This window comes from Gastrolobium bilobum, unplaced genomic scaffold, assembly GCF_033153095.1.
Source record: "Gastrolobium bilobum isolate Gb01-03AN ecotype WA unplaced genomic scaffold, APGP_CSIRO_Gbil_v1 utg5255, whole genome shotgun sequence".
NCBI classification, from domain to species: Eukaryota; Viridiplantae; Streptophyta; class Magnoliopsida; order Fabales; family Fabaceae; genus Gastrolobium; species Gastrolobium bilobum.
In genome coordinates this window covers 103894-122124 of record NW_026898528.1, presented here as the reverse complement: position 1 = coordinate 122124, position 18231 = coordinate 103894, and the positions used below count along the sequence as shown (strand labels likewise).

The window sequence follows — 18231 nt, the reverse complement described above, 5'->3', positions numbered from 1 at the left end:
TAAAACTAATATTCTAATATTAGATTGGTAACGAGTGCGATAATAAACAATTTTGCCAAAATATCACGCTACATATTTCGCGGTGTATAACAAAAAAAATCACGTGTTTTGGGAGAATTTCCCCTCACTGTTCCGCTATTTATAAGATGAAATTAATGGGTAGAAAATTGGTGAGCTAACTCTGAACTTTGAATAGGAAATTGTTTGGCAGTGGAACAGTGAGGTTAGAACTCAGTAATTAGCATTTGCACTCTCTAATCAATAACGAAGATAGCAAGAAAGAGAGAGAGAGATGGAGGGGATTGAAGGAGATAGGAGCAGGGGTGAGGGAAGCAGGTACACTCTGAAACCCTCGCGAATTAGCAACGAAGATATATTGTTTTGCATAGATGTGGATCCAGAATCACTTATTGAGATGAAGATTGTTGGACAAAATGGTAGACCTCTCACTCGATTGGACGCAATTAAGCAAGCCATCGCTCTCTTCATCAACGCCAAACTCACCATCAATCCCGAACATCGTTTCGCTTTCGCTGCACTCACCAACTCTGTCTCATGGGTAACCCTATTCTCCTTTTTCTTCTTCTCTTCTTTATCGAAATACTTCTTTTCAATTATACATATGATGCAAAAACAAAAACATTTCAGTTTTTAGTTATAGTGAATCATTAACCATTCCTTTAGTTTAACTCTTAAAATTACGTGCTCAGAACATGTTACTTGTATTCGATTCGAGGCCATGTTAATATTCCCTTTTATATCTTAGCTTTGTTTTGCATTTTCTCTGGTTGTATTTTACCACTAAGGATCATACACACAAAGGGGAACTATATATATATATATACCACAGATCAAAACTGAAAGGGGAAAACAGAAAGATTAAAATATATTTTTGGTCCTAACACCTAACACTCGTTATTAATTTGGTAACAAAAAAAAAAAGTTTTCAACTTTAGTCTCTAAATGTTTAATTGTTTTCACTTACATCCTTTGCTGTCTGTTAGAACTAACACAGGAAGTTGTGTGGATTAAATTGTAAATGAATATCATGTCTAAGGACCATAAATATTACATTTTTGGTCCCTATATGTTGTGACAATCATTTTTAATTTGGTTGCTATACTTCTCTATAATTCCGTACCAATATCTTAGCGTTATAATGGCAATAAACGCCAAGGATAACATTGAAAATGATTGTGTATATAGGAACTAAATTGAAAACTTTGTTCGTATGTGGTGGACCAAATTGAAAAAATGAGTGTCATGTATTGGAATCAAAAATATATTTTAACCAAACAGAAATAAGACAGGGGTCGTAGGATATCTCTATAGGAGATTGAATGGATCATGAAACTGTGTGAGTGAAACAAGGCTAAGAAACAAAATTATGCCGCTAACTTATTGTAAAGTCTTAACTATTTTAAGATTCAATCTACTGGATAACATGAGCAACAGACTTGTATTCATTTTCTTACTGCTGCTTGTAGTGCTTTTTAGCAATAAATGTGCATTTTCATCAATACCGTTCTAGTCTTTATTAGCCACTATATTCTTAAAACCCTGGTGGTTGATGAGGAAACCCATCAATTGCCTGTTGATACCCAAGATTATCATTTTTGTATTCAAAGTCAAACTACCAGGAGATTCGATGACTTGTACTATAGAATTCCAATTTTGTGGGGTCTATGGAGCGCAAAATGTTCATAGCCTTGAACCTCAGTGGTTAGAGTACAAAGGTTGTTTCTGTGATTAAAACTCTTGACATTCAAGTCACAAGGTAGCAACCTTACCTCTGCAACAAGGATCACCTGCTCATATTTAAAAAACAAACAAATTGGTTGAATCTTGATCATATTTAGGAAGGATGTGCTATGTGCTCATGTTCTGAGTTTTTACCTTATTCTTTTTCCTTCAAGTTTCATGTGCTATCTGTGCATTGATCATCTGGATAGACGTTGGTACATAAATAAATGCATTTAGGTTTTTCCGTTGTTGGATATGGCTCTTCCCATCATTCTTTATGTCTTTCGCTGGGTGGATGTTCAAAGCATATATTAAACATGAATTTTTGCATATTTTAATAATTACAGCTGAGGAAAGAGTTTAGCAGTGAAACTGAGTCAGCAATTGCAGCAATAAGGGGGCTTTCAGCTACTTCAACAAGTAGTCAACCAGATCTTACTAATTTGTTCCGACTTGCTTATCATGAAGCTAAGAAATCCCGTATGCAGGGTCGCATTTTAAGAGTGGTAAGTGTTGCCTGCGCTCAATGATTTGTCTGTGTCATTTCATATTTCTTGGTTAGCATAGAAAATCATTTCATCTATTATGGAAGTCCTTAAAATTTATTGGTTGGATGACATTTTGATTTACGACTTTTAGTCTGGTATTATGAATCCTGATATGCAATATACTACTCCATTCTAGATTCTATTCTACTGTAGATCATCAGTCCGCCCACAGCATCAGTGTCCTGTGAACCAGAAGCTCTTCACTTTGGATGTCATGTACCTTCATGACAAACCTGGACCTGACAACTGTCCCCAGGAGGTATATGATACACTGGTGGAAGCTCTTGAACATGTTAGCGAGTATGAGGGTTATATCATGGAAAGTGGTCAAGGGTTAGCACGTGTTCTTTTCCGTCACGTGTTAATACTATTGTTGCATCCTCAACAGCGCTGTATCCAAGACTATATTGACATACCCAAGTCACTTGCGAAGAAGGCTCCTCTGGTAGAGCCAATGGCTACCGAAGATAATGCTCCAGTATCCAGCCAATGAGAATGTCATTGTGTTATTAGGTCTCTCGTGTGATTTAAGTTGTTCCTTTCATCTGTATGGCTTCTTACATTGCAAAAAAGATATTGAAATTATAAGTAATATTTAACATGTATGTCATGGTAATTTTCTGTAAATTATGCATACCTTTATTTTATACGAAAAATTTGGATGGATTGTTATGTCAGTTCACTGGTTTTTTATCCCAAGTTATTACACACTTCCATCTGGCAAACTGTCTCCCTAATGCGCACATCAAACTTCCACTCCAGGGGGGATGCAAATTTTCTGCCTAATTTCCCTTCATTTCAAACTCAGGAGTTGTGGAAGTGGATTGTACTTGTACTAGGTCATCCTATCTCTCAAGGGTAATGGAATATGATCATAATTCGCAATGTTCAAGTTGGAGCCTAGTTTTACTAGGTTGGCATGGGAAAGATTGTTGCTAGCATGAATAATCTTTCTTTGTATTTGGATAAGATTCTTACAATCCGTTTGTTCTCAAGTTAATATCATTTGCTATTTTAAATGACAGAGTTAAATATATGGAATGTATTTTAAAACACATCAATTAGTGATTAAGGGAGAGTGAACAAGTGATATGTGATCATATGTGGAGGAATGATAAGGGAAGTTTATCATGCGATTCTAAAGTTTTTTTTCATTTGACAAAGAAACTGTTGATATTTTGTGGTGACTATTTATGCGTCGTGGAAACTTCTACATGCTTTTATATTTCATTTCGAGAATTGATCTTTTAAATTTTTAAGTCAATAATCCACCAAAATAAAAAACAAACTGATACCACTTATTTAAAATATATATTTTTATTCATGTCTCTTTATTAAAAAAGATGGTTAATTGATACCCTACAAAAAAAAGTCACCTAAGAAATCTCCTTATATTTTTTGAAAAACACGTAATTTTTTGTCCCGAAAAAAGATAAGTAGCCTGGCGTCGTAGGACCTGTGATATTGCCGGTGAATCCACATAAACACTCCAATGCCGGGTTAAAGGGTATGTATCTCTCTCAAGATTTTCTTATATTTTCTAATCTATAACTAATATATTTTGATACAAAACAATATGGTTAAAGTCTTCACATAATTAGCATCTTACGGACTCAAATAATTGTATTTTCTTAAGCTTACCACTAAGTATAATTCATGTTACAGTAAATATGTAAAACTCTGAATTTTAGTTTCACGTATTATCTGTAGCCTACTTTTACTTATTGTTATGCAAAATTGTGTATTAAACTTTTCTCATCTTATATTAATTTTTATATTGAAAATCTTGTGTAAAAACTGAATCCTTGTGAATATTAATTTGACTTAATCTTACGCACCAAATGATGGGATTTTTTTTTACTCCCGTAGCATCCAACTTGATGCATCTTTTTTTATATAAATAAATTTTTATCTCATTTCAATCCAAATATTTTTTGCTATTTGCCTTTGTGTCCTCACCTTTTCTTCTTTTTTGGAGAAATGTACCATACATCCATAGCATAGAAAAATGTCTCCAAATGAAGTAATGATTAGAAAAATAATAATCAAAAGTCAAGTTTTGTCACTATTGCATATTGCTATTATAGCATTTTTTTAGCATTTTTTCGGTGCATCATTTTTTAGTATTTTAGTACTTACATATAAGATATGCCCAAAATTAATAAATGAGCCATTCACATGAACCAAACTTTAGACCAAAAAACAATACAATATAAAAATGCAATCTGTTATGAAATTGTAACCAAGGATTCTTCTCAACTAATTAACTATAAATCCAATTTTCACCCTCCTCTTAGCTGCGTACAATTGGTCAATGATAATCATTCTTAGTTCAATCATCATTTTCGTGGGGATCGGTTACCAGTTACGGAAATCAATCACCCATTAAGTATTGAAATATAGTTTAACAAGCCAATATATTAATCTAGTGACAGAGAGTTTGGCTAGTTTATATGAGATTATAAATTGAAACCTAAGCGTTATCACTGTATTTAAAAAATATATATGTAGTTTCGCTCAGCTAAGGTACTAATTATAGGATTGTTCTTTTCTTTAACTGATAGTTACAAGATCCTTGTTTCACGAAGCTCCATGATTCAAATGCATTGTTACCTCATTATATGGATGGTAGTATTATAGCATGGATGAATAGTTCAATGAGGTAATGATTTTGCATAATGGTATTAGAATCTCTCACGAATGTTAGCGATTTTGTTAATATTAAATATATGAAGTCATACCTGTTTGATTGGTTTAGAAGAATCCACCGTGCATGCCCCTTAAAGCCAGTGTTGGGACATCCTAGTTGAATAAATAACCATTAAAAAACCAGTCAATTATTATTGAGTTTAAGTAAGCTTTAACCTTTCAGCCCACAAGGAACCACATAACAACATAAGCACCTTTATATATTAATATTGCAATTTGTAAATTATTGCTATATATTTGGTCTTCAGGTTCTTGAGGATTAGATTTATTTCATTCTTTGATTATAATAAATTACAGAAGAAGAAAAGCTCTCCGGGGTGGAATGGGTATCTGCATATCAACTGAATCTTCAGCGATTCATGGGGCGCCAGAACCTGAAGAAGGTCGTGATGAAAATGTAATAATATTTGAATCAAGCAATGTTCTATGTGAGACTCCGAGACTTTGCTCTGTTTACTCTAAACAGGGTAGCAAAGGACTCAACCAAGATGCTGCCACTTTTCTTCAGGTTTGTTTGTTATAAAGAAAAAGAACTACTTTTAATTAAATTGTACAGCTATACTTATTATGAAGCATATAAAATTATTGAAACTTCTCTATTCTTTTTTACAAGGGTTTTGGGACGAAAGACGCAGCATATTGTGGCGTGTTTGATGGACATGGAAGGAATGGTCACATAGTGAGCAAAATAGTAAGCAAGCGTGTGTTTTCACTCATATTGAACCAAAAGGATGCTCACTCGAAGATTGATGATGCGTTAGAAAAGGGTGATGAGAACATCCTAAACCATGTCGACAAGGTGGAAGACGATAAGGGTCCAAACAAGAATATTCAAGAATGGGAAGAAGCTATTCTTAGTGCTTTCAGGGTGATGGACAAGGAGGTGAAGCTACAAGAGAATATAGACTGCTCTTGCAGTGGAACCACAGCTGTAGTTGTCATAAGAGAGGTAAACCAAACCATGAAACTATTGACTGAACCTTTTAGTCCATTGGCTTTGCTATTTATTTTACTCTTGTGTAATGGAAATACAATGAACATAACGATAAACAGGGTGAAGATCTTGTCATAGCTAACCTCGGTGACTCGAGAGCAATCTTGGGGACAGTCTCTGACGATGAGATCATACCCATTCAATTGACCACGGATATGAAGCCAGGATTACCTCGTAAGACTCTTCCTATCCTATGACTAGCATGCAGCTTTTTACCATATTCTTCTTTCACGTTGAGTAACAGATATTTGTAATTGTAAATTCAAATGCAGGCGAAGCAGATCGAATAAGAAGTTGCAATGGTCGCGTATTTGCGTTGAAGGAAGAATCACACATTCAGCGAGTGTGGTTACCCAATGAGAACTCCCCAGGCCTAGCCATGTCTCGAGCTTTTGGAGATTTCATGCTCAAAGACCACGGTATCATTGCCATTCCAGATATTTCGTATCGCTCTCTAACATCCAGTGACCAATTTATTGTACTTGCAAGTGATGGGGTATGTGTTATTTACTTATGATAATGTTATTTTGCATATGAAGATTTAAAATGGGGGACGAAAAAAAAGAAAAAGAAAACAGAGCTTCCACTTCTAGTGAGAATAAAACAGGTTGGTATTTGCAAAAGCATTTTGTTTTAATGACCCCTTTTTTCCCTGTTTTGTGGGCTTATGTGCTTCTAGGTGTGGGATGTACTGAGCAACAACGAGGTTTCTTCAATTGTGTGGACGGCAGACACTGAAAAGGAAGCAGCAAAGGCAGTAGTGGAAGCAGCCACCGCCACATGGAAAAACAAGTACCCTTTTTCCAAAGTAGATGACTGCACCGTGGTTTGCCTCTTCCTGCAGAAGAAAAGAAACAAAACCTTGTACACTTAAAAAGTAGAAAATCCATGACAACTTAATTTTCTCGATAAGGCCATTTTTTCACTGAATGATAATAAGGCCCTGTTATGATGCTGAATTGTAATACCGTTCAATATTGAAAATTATATCTTATCATATACATCCAGGAATTACATTTGTGTGGAAAAGAAATTCAAACTCCAGAACATGATCAGTGAATTAACACAACCCGTTCAATTTTTATTTTTATTTTCATAATACACTGGAGCATAGAGGTGTTATTGATGTTGATATTAAATACTATGGAGGGAGGAGGTTCATTTAGCAATAGATAAATCCATATGGATTTCAGACAAATGCAGCGCTTCATATTAACGATAAAACTAAACAGGCAGTTGCGAACAACGTCGGACAATTGGAATCACAATACCTCCAACAGTATTAACTTTTTTCTTATTTTTTTGTAATTCTTTTTTTTAGCCCTCATCCAATAAGTATATCAGAAAGCCGTATGGCAAAATAAATAAAGACTTGTCTTTTCAACACAAATGACAATTTCCTTCGGGGGGAAAAAATGGAAATACTGCTCCATCTGTGAACTTGTTTAACCAACGTGAAAAGAAAAGAAAGTACGGGGGAGGGAGAGTAGTATAGCCCTAGTCCCAACGGGGAATAAGAGAGATGCATCGGTGGATATCCATCCAAGAGTGAGAAATGAAGATCACTTTACTTCCAGAGTCAGGTTGCATCACTAACTGGATTCTCTCCGAGCAGATCATCATCATATGAAACAGGTATCCTTAACCTATCATGAACAGAAATAGGTTTTTGTTCAGAAGTTGCTGGTTCATGTTGATTTTGCATTTGGGATGGAAGAGAAGCACTATCCGAAACATTGCCCTGATCCCTGCCAGCAAATGAAAAGGCCACTCCTTGAGAAGAATCCTCTTTCTTTAGCCCAGGTAGTTGCTTAATATTTGGCTGCCTGAATTGTTTCTGCATTATTATAAATATAAGCAATGACAAAACAAAACAAAAAACAGCTATTTCAAAGCAATTAACAATTTTGAGAGTCTTGGTTACGCATGATGACTATTGATAACAGTTATTTAAGAGCAAAAGAATATGGATCTAACAAACAAAAAGCTTCACTATGCTTGAAGTAAGGGGTTGCCCTGAAAAATTCAGTGGTTAGAAGTTTGAACACAAAGCAATCTCAAAAAAGATAATAGATGTCAATCACAAATTCTCCCCAAACTATTTGCCTGCTATCCAAAAGATCTGAATCCCAATAAGGTAATCAATTTTCGGTAAAATCTGCAATTCAGTGGTTAGCAGTTTTCTTTGCAAAGTGGGGACTTGTTCTGTGATAATAACCTTAATCGGCCTTTAAAAGACCATCTACTCCAATTTAGAGCTAGAATTGGGATTTTTGGAGTAGAAATCATGTCCATATTATAGAATCTGAGGATATTATTGGACCAAAAATGCTCCTCCAACATGCATTATGCACATGGAGAAACTGGCTTCAGCTTTAAGGGTTTATGTAAATTAGTGTAATCATCATCCATTGGTCAACTCACTCTGTTAATTTTCTTATCAATGGTAATCACTTCCCCCTTAACCTGTAATATACAAAATTGCATTTTAAAGGATCTCCAAATTTATTTATTTTTTGGACCCTACCAGCATTTGAACCTGGACCATTATGGCATTGTCCTCCAACAACTACCAAATCGACCATGAATGCTAGTAAGGATCCAAATATTAACCCCAACGTTTTAACCATTTAATTTTAAATTCAATACCAATACCATACCCACTTCAGAAGTTAGAGGCTAAGCTTTAAAACAAAGAGAAAACCTGCCTTAATTTATTTAGATAGAAAAAAGAAGAAGAATCCTTTCTTAATACAAACCGCTTATGTAATTGTTTCTCTCTGCTTATGAAATAAACATTACTCTCATAATTATGGCCTCTTTCTGGAGTCCTAGACAGCGGATACCCCCCTCCCAAAATAAAATAAAATAAAATAAAAATGTACATTGTTTTCACTGCATAAATGGGAACGTAATTTGAAAAAGAAGTGTCAGTTCTAAAATTACAAACTTTAATCACACACCTCAAACTCCTTTGCTTTTTTCATTATCTCTTTGTAGGCCTTTGGTTCCCGAACTTTTATGATGTTCCACAATATGCCACCCCCAGTTCGGAATCGTCTACCATCAGCAGTTTTCTGGCCTCCACAAGCCTGTATCGCATCCACCTGTGACTTCCACATATCATTATACAAGTTTACAATGTACAGATAAGAAAATAACAAAAATCTATAAGAATAAAAAATGGATCCTATCAGTATGAAATTTAAGTAAGCAATATATAATTTGCACATAATATATAAATAGTGGATTATCCATTGTGATTGCACGTGAAGCATATAGCACATATAGTAAAATATAATGACAAAATCGCAACATCAAATAGAAAAAGAAGAAACAGAGAGGAAATGATATGTTCATAGGTTATAAGTTATAACATTCCAAAATTTCAGCCAATAAGTCCCCAGTCTCCACTGCTTGATAATACTAGTGCAGAAATCCTGGTGCAGAGGAAAGCTGCAGATTTGGGTAGCAAAAGCCCAAAAGTTAATGATCTTTTCAACAAAAAAAACTAGATGCATATTTAAACACAACTTTCAGTGTGATTATCCATCATTTAGGTTTTAGGGTTATCCATCATTTAGGTTTTAGGGTAAACCCAATTAAACTAAGGGCTGGCCTGTCCAGTCAATAAGAAAATGTCTTACGATGCTTAGAACATGTAAACTAAAATCTTAGTTGTACCCCCAATAGTTCCTTTAACAGTTAGCTATTCAGCTAAATAGTTAATTAAACTAAAAAAAGATTACAATGTTATAAAACAGAGATCATGTCATAAGTTAAATGAAATTGGGATAATCAATATGCTGTACATTTGGAGAGATCCAATTTTGGCTCTGAAATTTTTGGTTGCTACATTGAACTGACCGAAAAAGATTAAATCAACAGTCATTAGTTTTCCCTTCATTTTACACACATGCACAACAACTGACAAAATGAAGCAACAAATATGGACATCAACCTTCACAACTAGTAAATAATGAAGTGGTTCAGCCAGGAACATTGAAGCTCAAGCACAGGATTGGAAGGAGCAAACTAGCATCTGGAAGAAAAATCTGCAAGTTTAGGGACAAAATTGCACATATCAGAATTTATGAACGGCTGCATGGAGCTTGAAAGAGTGGATAAGCATAACCAACCCAAGGCTCGTCCAAATCAGGCGGAACCTTAACTCTCACCTTTCCTTACAACAGGCAAGCAAATTATGTCTGCTTCCAACCAACCATAGCAACATTCCCATTTTAGAAATGGAAAATATTTAAGAAAAATAAATCTTTCAAATAAATACAATGCACATTCCAGTAGGAGATTAAAAGAAGAGGCCATTGAGCCAGTGAGTGAAGCCAAGATTGGGAATATTCAGAAAGTAGCCATAGGACCATGTAAACTCAACAACATTTCTAAGATTAAAACCAAGGTTGTGGACACCATCATATGAGGTTATAAAGTGGCTAATATAAGACAAACCAAAAAAAATAAAGATAATTCTAACAACTGTGCACGGTACAGAGAACCAAACCTCAGAATAATCCCTTCAAACTAAAACCACCATAGACAATCAATCTTGGCAACAAAAACTCCGATACAATTAGAGAAAAAAAAAGAATTTAGAATTATTAAATCAGTGTAAGAAGGAAAACAGAAACGAATGGGAACTAAGACAAGATGCGTAGGTAAGAAACTTAGTGAAGGGGGACTACAAATTCCAGTACAGGAATCCAATTAGAAGTAAATCCTTAAGCAGTTTTTGATGAAAGAAAAACATGATGGCTGAGTTGGTAGATCCTTTGGGTATAATATCTTCGAATAGACAGATACCAAGTATTAAACACTATCATCAACATCATTCAAGGCATATGATGAATTATTATTTAGGTGGTTGTTAAATTGTTTTCCAATTTCCAAGAGGCCATGATATTTCACAGAAAATCTTATAGACAAGCTAATGAACGAAGTAAGCTTGCTTATTAAACCAACACCGAGTGCATAACAGGGTTTCAATACCTCTTTGATGAGATCGCGTAATGCAGAGACCCCAAGGCAACCTACGGCGGTGTATACCATGTATGACTTTTTCTCTTTCAGACGTCGACACGTATCTACCACAAATCTGGAAAAACACATAATTTGTTAGAAATTCAATCTTGTGGATGAGAAGACTGCTAAAAATAAAGGGAAGAACAGAAAAAAACAACCTTATGTCCACATTCAATTCAATTCAATTCAGGGTTAAGGATTGCATATAGTTGAGAGTAACAAAATAGCAGTAAACAATGCTGCATTTTATAACTAAATGAAAAGGAAGAAATTAATACAAACACTTAAATACTTAATAATAGAATTCCAAATTTTATTGGACACAAAGGTAGATGAGTTTATTATGAGATCAGCGAGGCCTTCAGGGATAAATCATTACCAAGTATAAGATTAAATTTGAAATAATTCAATATCAATAAACTGCATATACTTTTCCATGTTTCTTCATAGAACTTGAATAATTTGTATAACTGTACTATCAAAGCAAAAGATAATTACAAAAGTGATAAATAATTATGAATCCAGCCATCTCACACAATAAAAATTCAAATTTAAGACATTGTTTAGTAATTCAAAACAACCAAACATAAAAAACAAAGTTAAATATAAAGTAATGCCTGAAACTTTATCTCATGTACGCCATCCCTAGCTTTAAAGAAGGTGAAATTTAACCCACAATGCTTATTGATGAATCTTAAAAACCCCTATTCTCATTAGTCATCCAAATAATTCACGACAATGTGATCTCCTGTTAATGGACTACTTAAATTACCATGTTCAGCTAAAATTTCAAGTTTACTCTCAACTTCAGTTTTCAAATTTTGGGGCTTGGTCCTAACCGTCAAGCACTGGGTGGCATAGTTGTAGAAGTTGTGCAATTCACAATTCCTATCAAAGGTTTCAATATGGTTTGCAAGGCAAACAACACAGATCAGAGAGCTAATCACACATTAGCCAGAATCGCTGCACAAGCCGCCAGAATTGTGTGATACATTGATTTATGATCTACTGCTTTTCTTCCCATACTACTCTCCCTCTCATGTGCCTAGTGCCACTATTTCCACAATGAATAAAGAGGTTGTGCTTCGAGTTATCATGACTACCCCGCAATGCACACTTAAAATTCTCTAGGAAGTCATAGATTTGCTTATGCAAACATACGATTTTTCAGGTAGCACCGGCAAGTTCCATGCAGCCAAAGCCTAAGAGTTGTACAAGATTCTGTGGAACAGTGATCAAAGTGTCACTGTTTGGCAAATTTTTTATCCAAATGTCACGCAAATAGTACTTTTTACCAGACTTCCATGCGACGTAATTATGTTCGCCTATGATTTCGTGACACGTGGTGACATTGCATACCAAATTCGCTACCACTAGTAGCGAACTTCGTCTAGTGAGCTTTTTTCTGCAAAAATGTCACGTGTCACAAAATTATTGGCGAACGTAATTTGCTACCGGTTATAACGAATTACGTCGTTGCATAGCAGTTTGATAAAAAGTACTGTCCACATAACATTTGGATAAAAAAATTGCCAAACAATGACACTTTTGTGGATGTTCCAGGTTCTGTAGTGTTATCTATTAATCGGTAATAACAATAAATTCTCCAAGGATGTAGGATCCTCCTACCAAAATTTGTCGTTATTACTTGCTTTGCTCACATGACCATTTAATCTCCTCTGTCTGTGTGTCTGGCCACCCTCAAGAAAGGACACTGCTAGAAGGGATAGAACAGTGTTTCACTTTCTCTCCCCCTCACATTTCATTTGCCTTTGTGCGTTTGGTTGTTGCATTCCGAAGGGAAAGCTTGAGACTTTTATTACTCCTTTTACTATTCTTTCTCATCACATTAGCTTCTTGTTTTAAAATAGCTAAAAAGCAAAGTGCTTTCTCTGAAAATGTTTCTGAGGCAACCTGCCATGAACAGGAGTTTGAACAGAGAGAATCCAGATATTTTAGATTATGATTATTGCAGGGAAACAGATAATCAGATATCAGAGCGAGGGGGAAAAGATGGGCCCGGTAAAGCCTGCAACAGAAATGAGTGGAACTGCACCAAAGAGTAATGTGTTTCCCTTTCCCCCCTTCTCCTCCTACTTTCTCCTTTTACTCTTTTGTGGCTCTTTTGCCTCCTTTACTCTCAATTAATGGCTCTTTTTTCATTCATCTTGAATATATAGCCACCCTTTTTGTTGTTCTTTTTCCCTTGGCCTTTAAACAAACACTTTCTTCCTTTTAGTGGCTTTCTTGAGGTCGTTGTCTTTGATTAGCAAGACCAGATAATATTGTTATAGTGTTAAGGGTTGACAGAAGAGGGTCATACAGTGAATCTTGATGGGGTCTAAGAAAATGAAAGTTGTTTGTTGGGTTTGGGATACTTGAAGGGAAAAAAAAATGTTTCTGTTCATGCAAAAGAATCAACGCAACTTTGATGTTGGTTTTTTATTTGGCATGGTTTAAGCAAAGAATAGAATGTCTGACTTCTGGTTGGCTTCTTTTTCTTGCTTTCAAACAAATAGCCCAGTTATTTACCACTGCGCTTCTGCTTATTTTCATTTTCCAATTTTCGTTTTGTAGGTTATTGGAGGACAACATATCTTGGCAAGGAGTTGTTAAGTATTTGGAAGATATCTGGCTTGTTGATTTAAGTCCCATGTAGTGGCTCCACTTGTTTTGGTGGGTGATAGACAACTCCTTTGCAGATTAAGGGAAGGTTGGTCTTGATACTTTTCTTTAATTCGTTTGTCAGTTAGTTAATATTTTATAACTAGTCTAAAAGAACTCTATATTCATTTTTTTTATTTTTCTTCTCTCAGTATATCATCTACTTTGAATTTTGAAAGGATGCTCAATTAATTCACATGCTGCATAATGATCTATTCATTGTGTTTATGAAATGTTACGGGGTAAAATGCACATGAACTAAAGTTTAAGGGGAATAATCATATTTTAGTCCAAAAAGAAATTCCATCCGAAATCCATATTGGGAAGAATGATAAACCTGTTTATGTCCATGCCATTAGATCCCGAACCCTTCCTCTTTCTCTTATTCTTCTTCTTGTTAGCTCTACGTCTGCTGTTCTTACTATGAGATTCTTGATGTGCTTCATTTTTATCTCCAGCACCGCTTTGTTCCAAGACATTTTGCGAATCAGGCTCCACCAACTCTCCTTCTTCAACATCAATCATGTCAACATCGTCCACATCATCTAAGTTATCATCATCATATATGGCATCTAGAATGTTCTCTCCGTCCTCCATAAGAAACAGCCAACCTGCATTCAGTGGATCCAAATTGTTATTTATTGGCCATTATAAAAATAAAATAAAAATAGACGGAACACAATACTGTTATGAGAATTTAAAAACAACAACAAACTCTAATTTCAACTACAATAGACATGAAACTATAAAAAGACGAAAGAGAAGGAAGAGAGACGAGATTGTATACGGCTTACGACCCGGAGAAAACATAACAAATTTTCACATGCAAACATAGACAGTAATAGACCACCAAACAACAACTAGCCTAGAGCAAGAAAATTAACCGAATTTAAAAGGCAAGCACGAACGGTACAGAATGGAAAAACGAAATTCAATAGATTGGAGCTTACTTACCTTTGCAGAGCTTGACGAAAGAACCAAAACCCAAACGATGGCAACTGCTTTGATGTGGGACGGTGGAAGAAGACGACTGTTAAATAGTGCTAAATAATAAGGTCTGGATTAGGTTTTCCGTCGGTCGATACAAATTCCGGCTCAGACTTCTTATATATACATTTCCCATATCTTATACCCTAGTTCTTAATTAATATTTTTATGGAAAAAATATTTGTTTTAAATAACATAAAGTTATGTCATTTTAACAAAGAGATAGATACAATAAAATTTTTTTATTTAAAATTTAAATTAAAAAACATTATCCACTTTTTTTCTTTGATGATTTTCATTTCTTGTATCTATCTTTCTCTTAAAATGATATAACTTATGTCATTTAAAAATGACAAATACCAAATCCTTTTTTTATTAGGATTTTATTTTATTGTTTGGTAATTTTTATTTAGATATTGAGTGAACTGAGATCGAATCAGAACTCAGCTATTTACAAACTATGCTGGACTTTATTAGTTATACCTTGTAATTTTCTAATTAGAGTAGTTATCATTTTATTGTTGAAAATATACTTGCATTGCATTGTTTATTTATTCATTAATAATGTTGAATTAATTATTCAATAATAATTAATGTCATTTAGTTGGCTAAAGGGATAGAACTAATGTTCAGCTATTTACTAACTGTGGTTGGTTTTGTTGATTATACCTTGTTGAGGCAGGAGATCATCGAAGTGGGTATACATGGATCGAACTCATGTCAAAATATTAAAGGATCCAGCTATTTATCAATTATGCCAAACTTTGTTAGTTATATTATAAAATTTTCTAATTAGAGTAGTTATCATCTTAATCATTCAAGTTATACTTACATTGCATTGTTTATTTATTCAATAATAATGTTGAATTAATTATTTAATAATAATTAATGTCATTTAGTTGGCAAAGTTACTAATTAAATATATTTAAAAAAAGGAAAGGTTATACTTACCAATAATTAAGTTTATTATTTCTTGCCACCAAATCTCAACTGTTGATTTTTGTCAATCTAACGGTTATAATTTATTGGGATAATAGAATATAACCGTTAGATTAGCAAAAATCAACGGTTGAGATTTGGTGAAAATAAGTAATAAACTTAATTGGTGGTGGTAAGTATAATCCTCCCATTTTGAAAAAGGTTTAATGTTTTTTTGTCACTTGAAATAAAGTTATATCCAGTGAGTCCAAAAGAATGTTATTTTGAGATTGGAATATTGAAAAATTATAACGATAAATAATAGAACATGAAATAAATTAGAATTACAAAAATATATTTTTTAACTTTAAAATAACGTTGTTTTGGGCTCACTGAAAATAAATTATCTCCATTAACTAAAAATACATTAAGTCCTTTAAAAAATTATCAAAATAATATAATTTCAAAGTTTGACCATGGGACGATGATGAGGAAGTGACAATATTTGTTTACACTATAATTATGTCTATTTTGTCTGACATCTTACTCAAAAAGATAGTAATAAACAAGTTACAATGTTAATAGTAAAAAGATTTATTGTATCAATACAATATGCAAAAATATACCAAAATAATGCGTTTAAACATAATAGGGAGGTATGCACGTTAAGATGCGCATGAGCTTCGACTTCGAGCCTGTCAATGCACAAAATGCGAAGGGATTAGGTGCATGACACAAACACACACGACACAGACATTTCACTACGCGGCTTAATCGTGACCATCATATTTTTATCTACCAAATAAGTCATGCATGGAATAGAGGCGGCGACTTGTAGATTTTGCCACATGGCTCAATCTTGATCATATGTTGTACTTAGCCCTTCACAAACAAAATTCACTTCACTTTGAGTTATTTTCCGTCTCCCATTTAATCTTTCATTGGTCATCGAAAATGAATTCAAATTTAAAAACAGTTCTTTGTACTTGTCTAATACAATGATATAAAAGGTTAAGATCCTCATGGTGTGAGGTTTGAACGCGAGCAAATAACAATGCTTAGAAGATGCAACACCGATGCAAGCATTACAAACTTCCTAGAACAAGGCAATAAAATCACACGCCTTGCTCCAATTTAATCCAATGGGCAGAAATGATATTGTTAATGCACGGGTAACGAGCCAATTTTTTAGAATGCAAGAACCCACATTGTCTCGCTCAAATTCCACAGCTTATCCTACTAAGAATTTTGACAAAGCTCGGCACCAAAATCTTAATCATTTTCTCGCAACAGAAACGAATCTCAAGATGAATTGAGGATTTGAAGGTTCACCTCACAATATCTTGGTTAAGGATTAGTGATACGGGTAGAATGAAAAGTCTTTGATGAATAACAAGACCGAGAAGAATATGGAAAAATCCATGTGTCTCAATCAACTATACAAGTGCAGATTCTATTATATAATATATTGTGTTTAATAATACAATAAATATTATAATAAAAAATTATTTCTATCTTTTCATGTGGTGTGGTGGTGGTTGTAGCATGGTGGTGACGGCGGTGATAGTGGTGGTGGTAGCCGACTGACGACAGTAGCTGCAGGCTGTAGCAATGGTGGTAGTGATGATGCAATGATATTAATAAAAAAAAAAAGTAAAATATAATATAATTTTTTTAATAAGTAAAACATAATATAATTTTTAACAAACATTCAAAATTACTAAGCAACGACTCTCCATATATCTAAAGTTATACTAGTCCTCCACGTGTTAGCATTTTCTCATTTTTGCTCTTGGGTTTGACCAGTGTGTTGAAAATTATCTTCTTTATTTGGTATCAGAGCTATGCATATATGATTATAAAATCCATTTTTTTATTATTAAAATAATTCTAAATTTACATATAGAACCTAAAGTTTATGATAAAATTTTGTTTCAATTTTTTTGCAATTGATCTTGGAAACCTTGAGATTATTGTTCTACATGATGAGAGTTTTATAACCATATATCATATGCATGATTTCATTGAGTATTCTAAAAATATTTCGAATATCGATTTCTGAGTTTTATTACATAAAAGTTTAGAAAATTTCACAAATTATTTTCAATCGATACATTGAAACTTTAAATTGCTTTGGGGCTTTTGAAAAACAAGTATTTAGTTATCTAATGACATAAAAATTGTTTGAAATCATTTTCTATAACGAAAAAATTTCGTTCATAAATGTATTGTTACGAGATATAGGGTTCATATAATGAAAGTTTCAATATTTCTTTAAATATATATTATTTCATTGATGTAAAACAAAAATTGATTTGAGGGTTTTAGTTCCTCCGTTGTTTTCCCACTGTTTTAGGTTGTTTTTAATACAAAAATCATACATTTTTTTGTGAAGAAAAATCGCGACCCATAGCTTGAAAAATTATTTTTAAACTTCAAAAAGCTCTAAAAAATCTACTGTTTTTGAGATGGATTATATTAGAATCTTGTTGATTTGTTATTTTTGGGTTGTTTTATGGTGGAAATCACTAAAAAATATGTTATTTTTTTAGTTTTGATGAAGCTCTCATGGCGGAACCTGATTTCGAGCGGGTCAAGCTGCCAAAGGAAGAAGAATACATTGCAATGAAG

The 18231-nt window shown here is 33.9% G+C and overlaps 3 protein-coding genes across 3 annotated transcripts; 2 read left to right on the top strand and 1 right to left on the bottom strand.

The window, feature by feature from the left end:
• The first annotated feature begins 140 nt into the window (after positions 1–140).
• LOC133317154 (uncharacterized) lies at positions 141–2972 on the top strand. The gene is made up of 3 exons (XM_061518988.1): positions 141–559; positions 2091–2249; positions 2428–2972. The coding sequence occupies exons 1-3, from the start codon at positions 293–295 to the stop codon at positions 2782–2784; spliced, it is 783 nt and encodes a 260-aa protein (XP_061374972.1). The 5' UTR covers positions 141–292; the 3' UTR covers positions 2785–2972.
• A 2350-nt stretch (positions 2973–5322) lies between these two features.
• Positions 5323–6868, top strand: LOC133317108 (probable protein phosphatase 2C 72). Its single transcript, XM_061518932.1, has 5 exons — positions 5323–5508; positions 5614–5949; positions 6054–6168; positions 6267–6490; positions 6674–6868. Exons 1-5 carry the CDS (start codon positions 5323–5325, stop codon positions 6866–6868), a joined length of 1056 nt encoding a protein of 351 aa, XP_061374916.1.
• A 377-nt stretch (positions 6869–7245) lies between these two features.
• LOC133317137 (uncharacterized) lies at positions 7246–14785 on the bottom strand. Its single transcript, XM_061518964.1, has 5 exons — positions 14650–14785; positions 14033–14306; positions 10999–11104; positions 8958–9101; positions 7246–7831 (listed from the first exon to the last, which is right to left on the bottom strand). The coding sequence occupies exons 2-5, from the start codon at positions 14290–14292 to the stop codon at positions 7574–7576; spliced, it is 768 nt and encodes a 255-aa protein (XP_061374948.1). The 5' UTR covers positions 14293–14306; positions 14650–14785; the 3' UTR covers positions 7246–7573.
• Positions 14786–18231: the final 3446 nt, after the last annotated feature.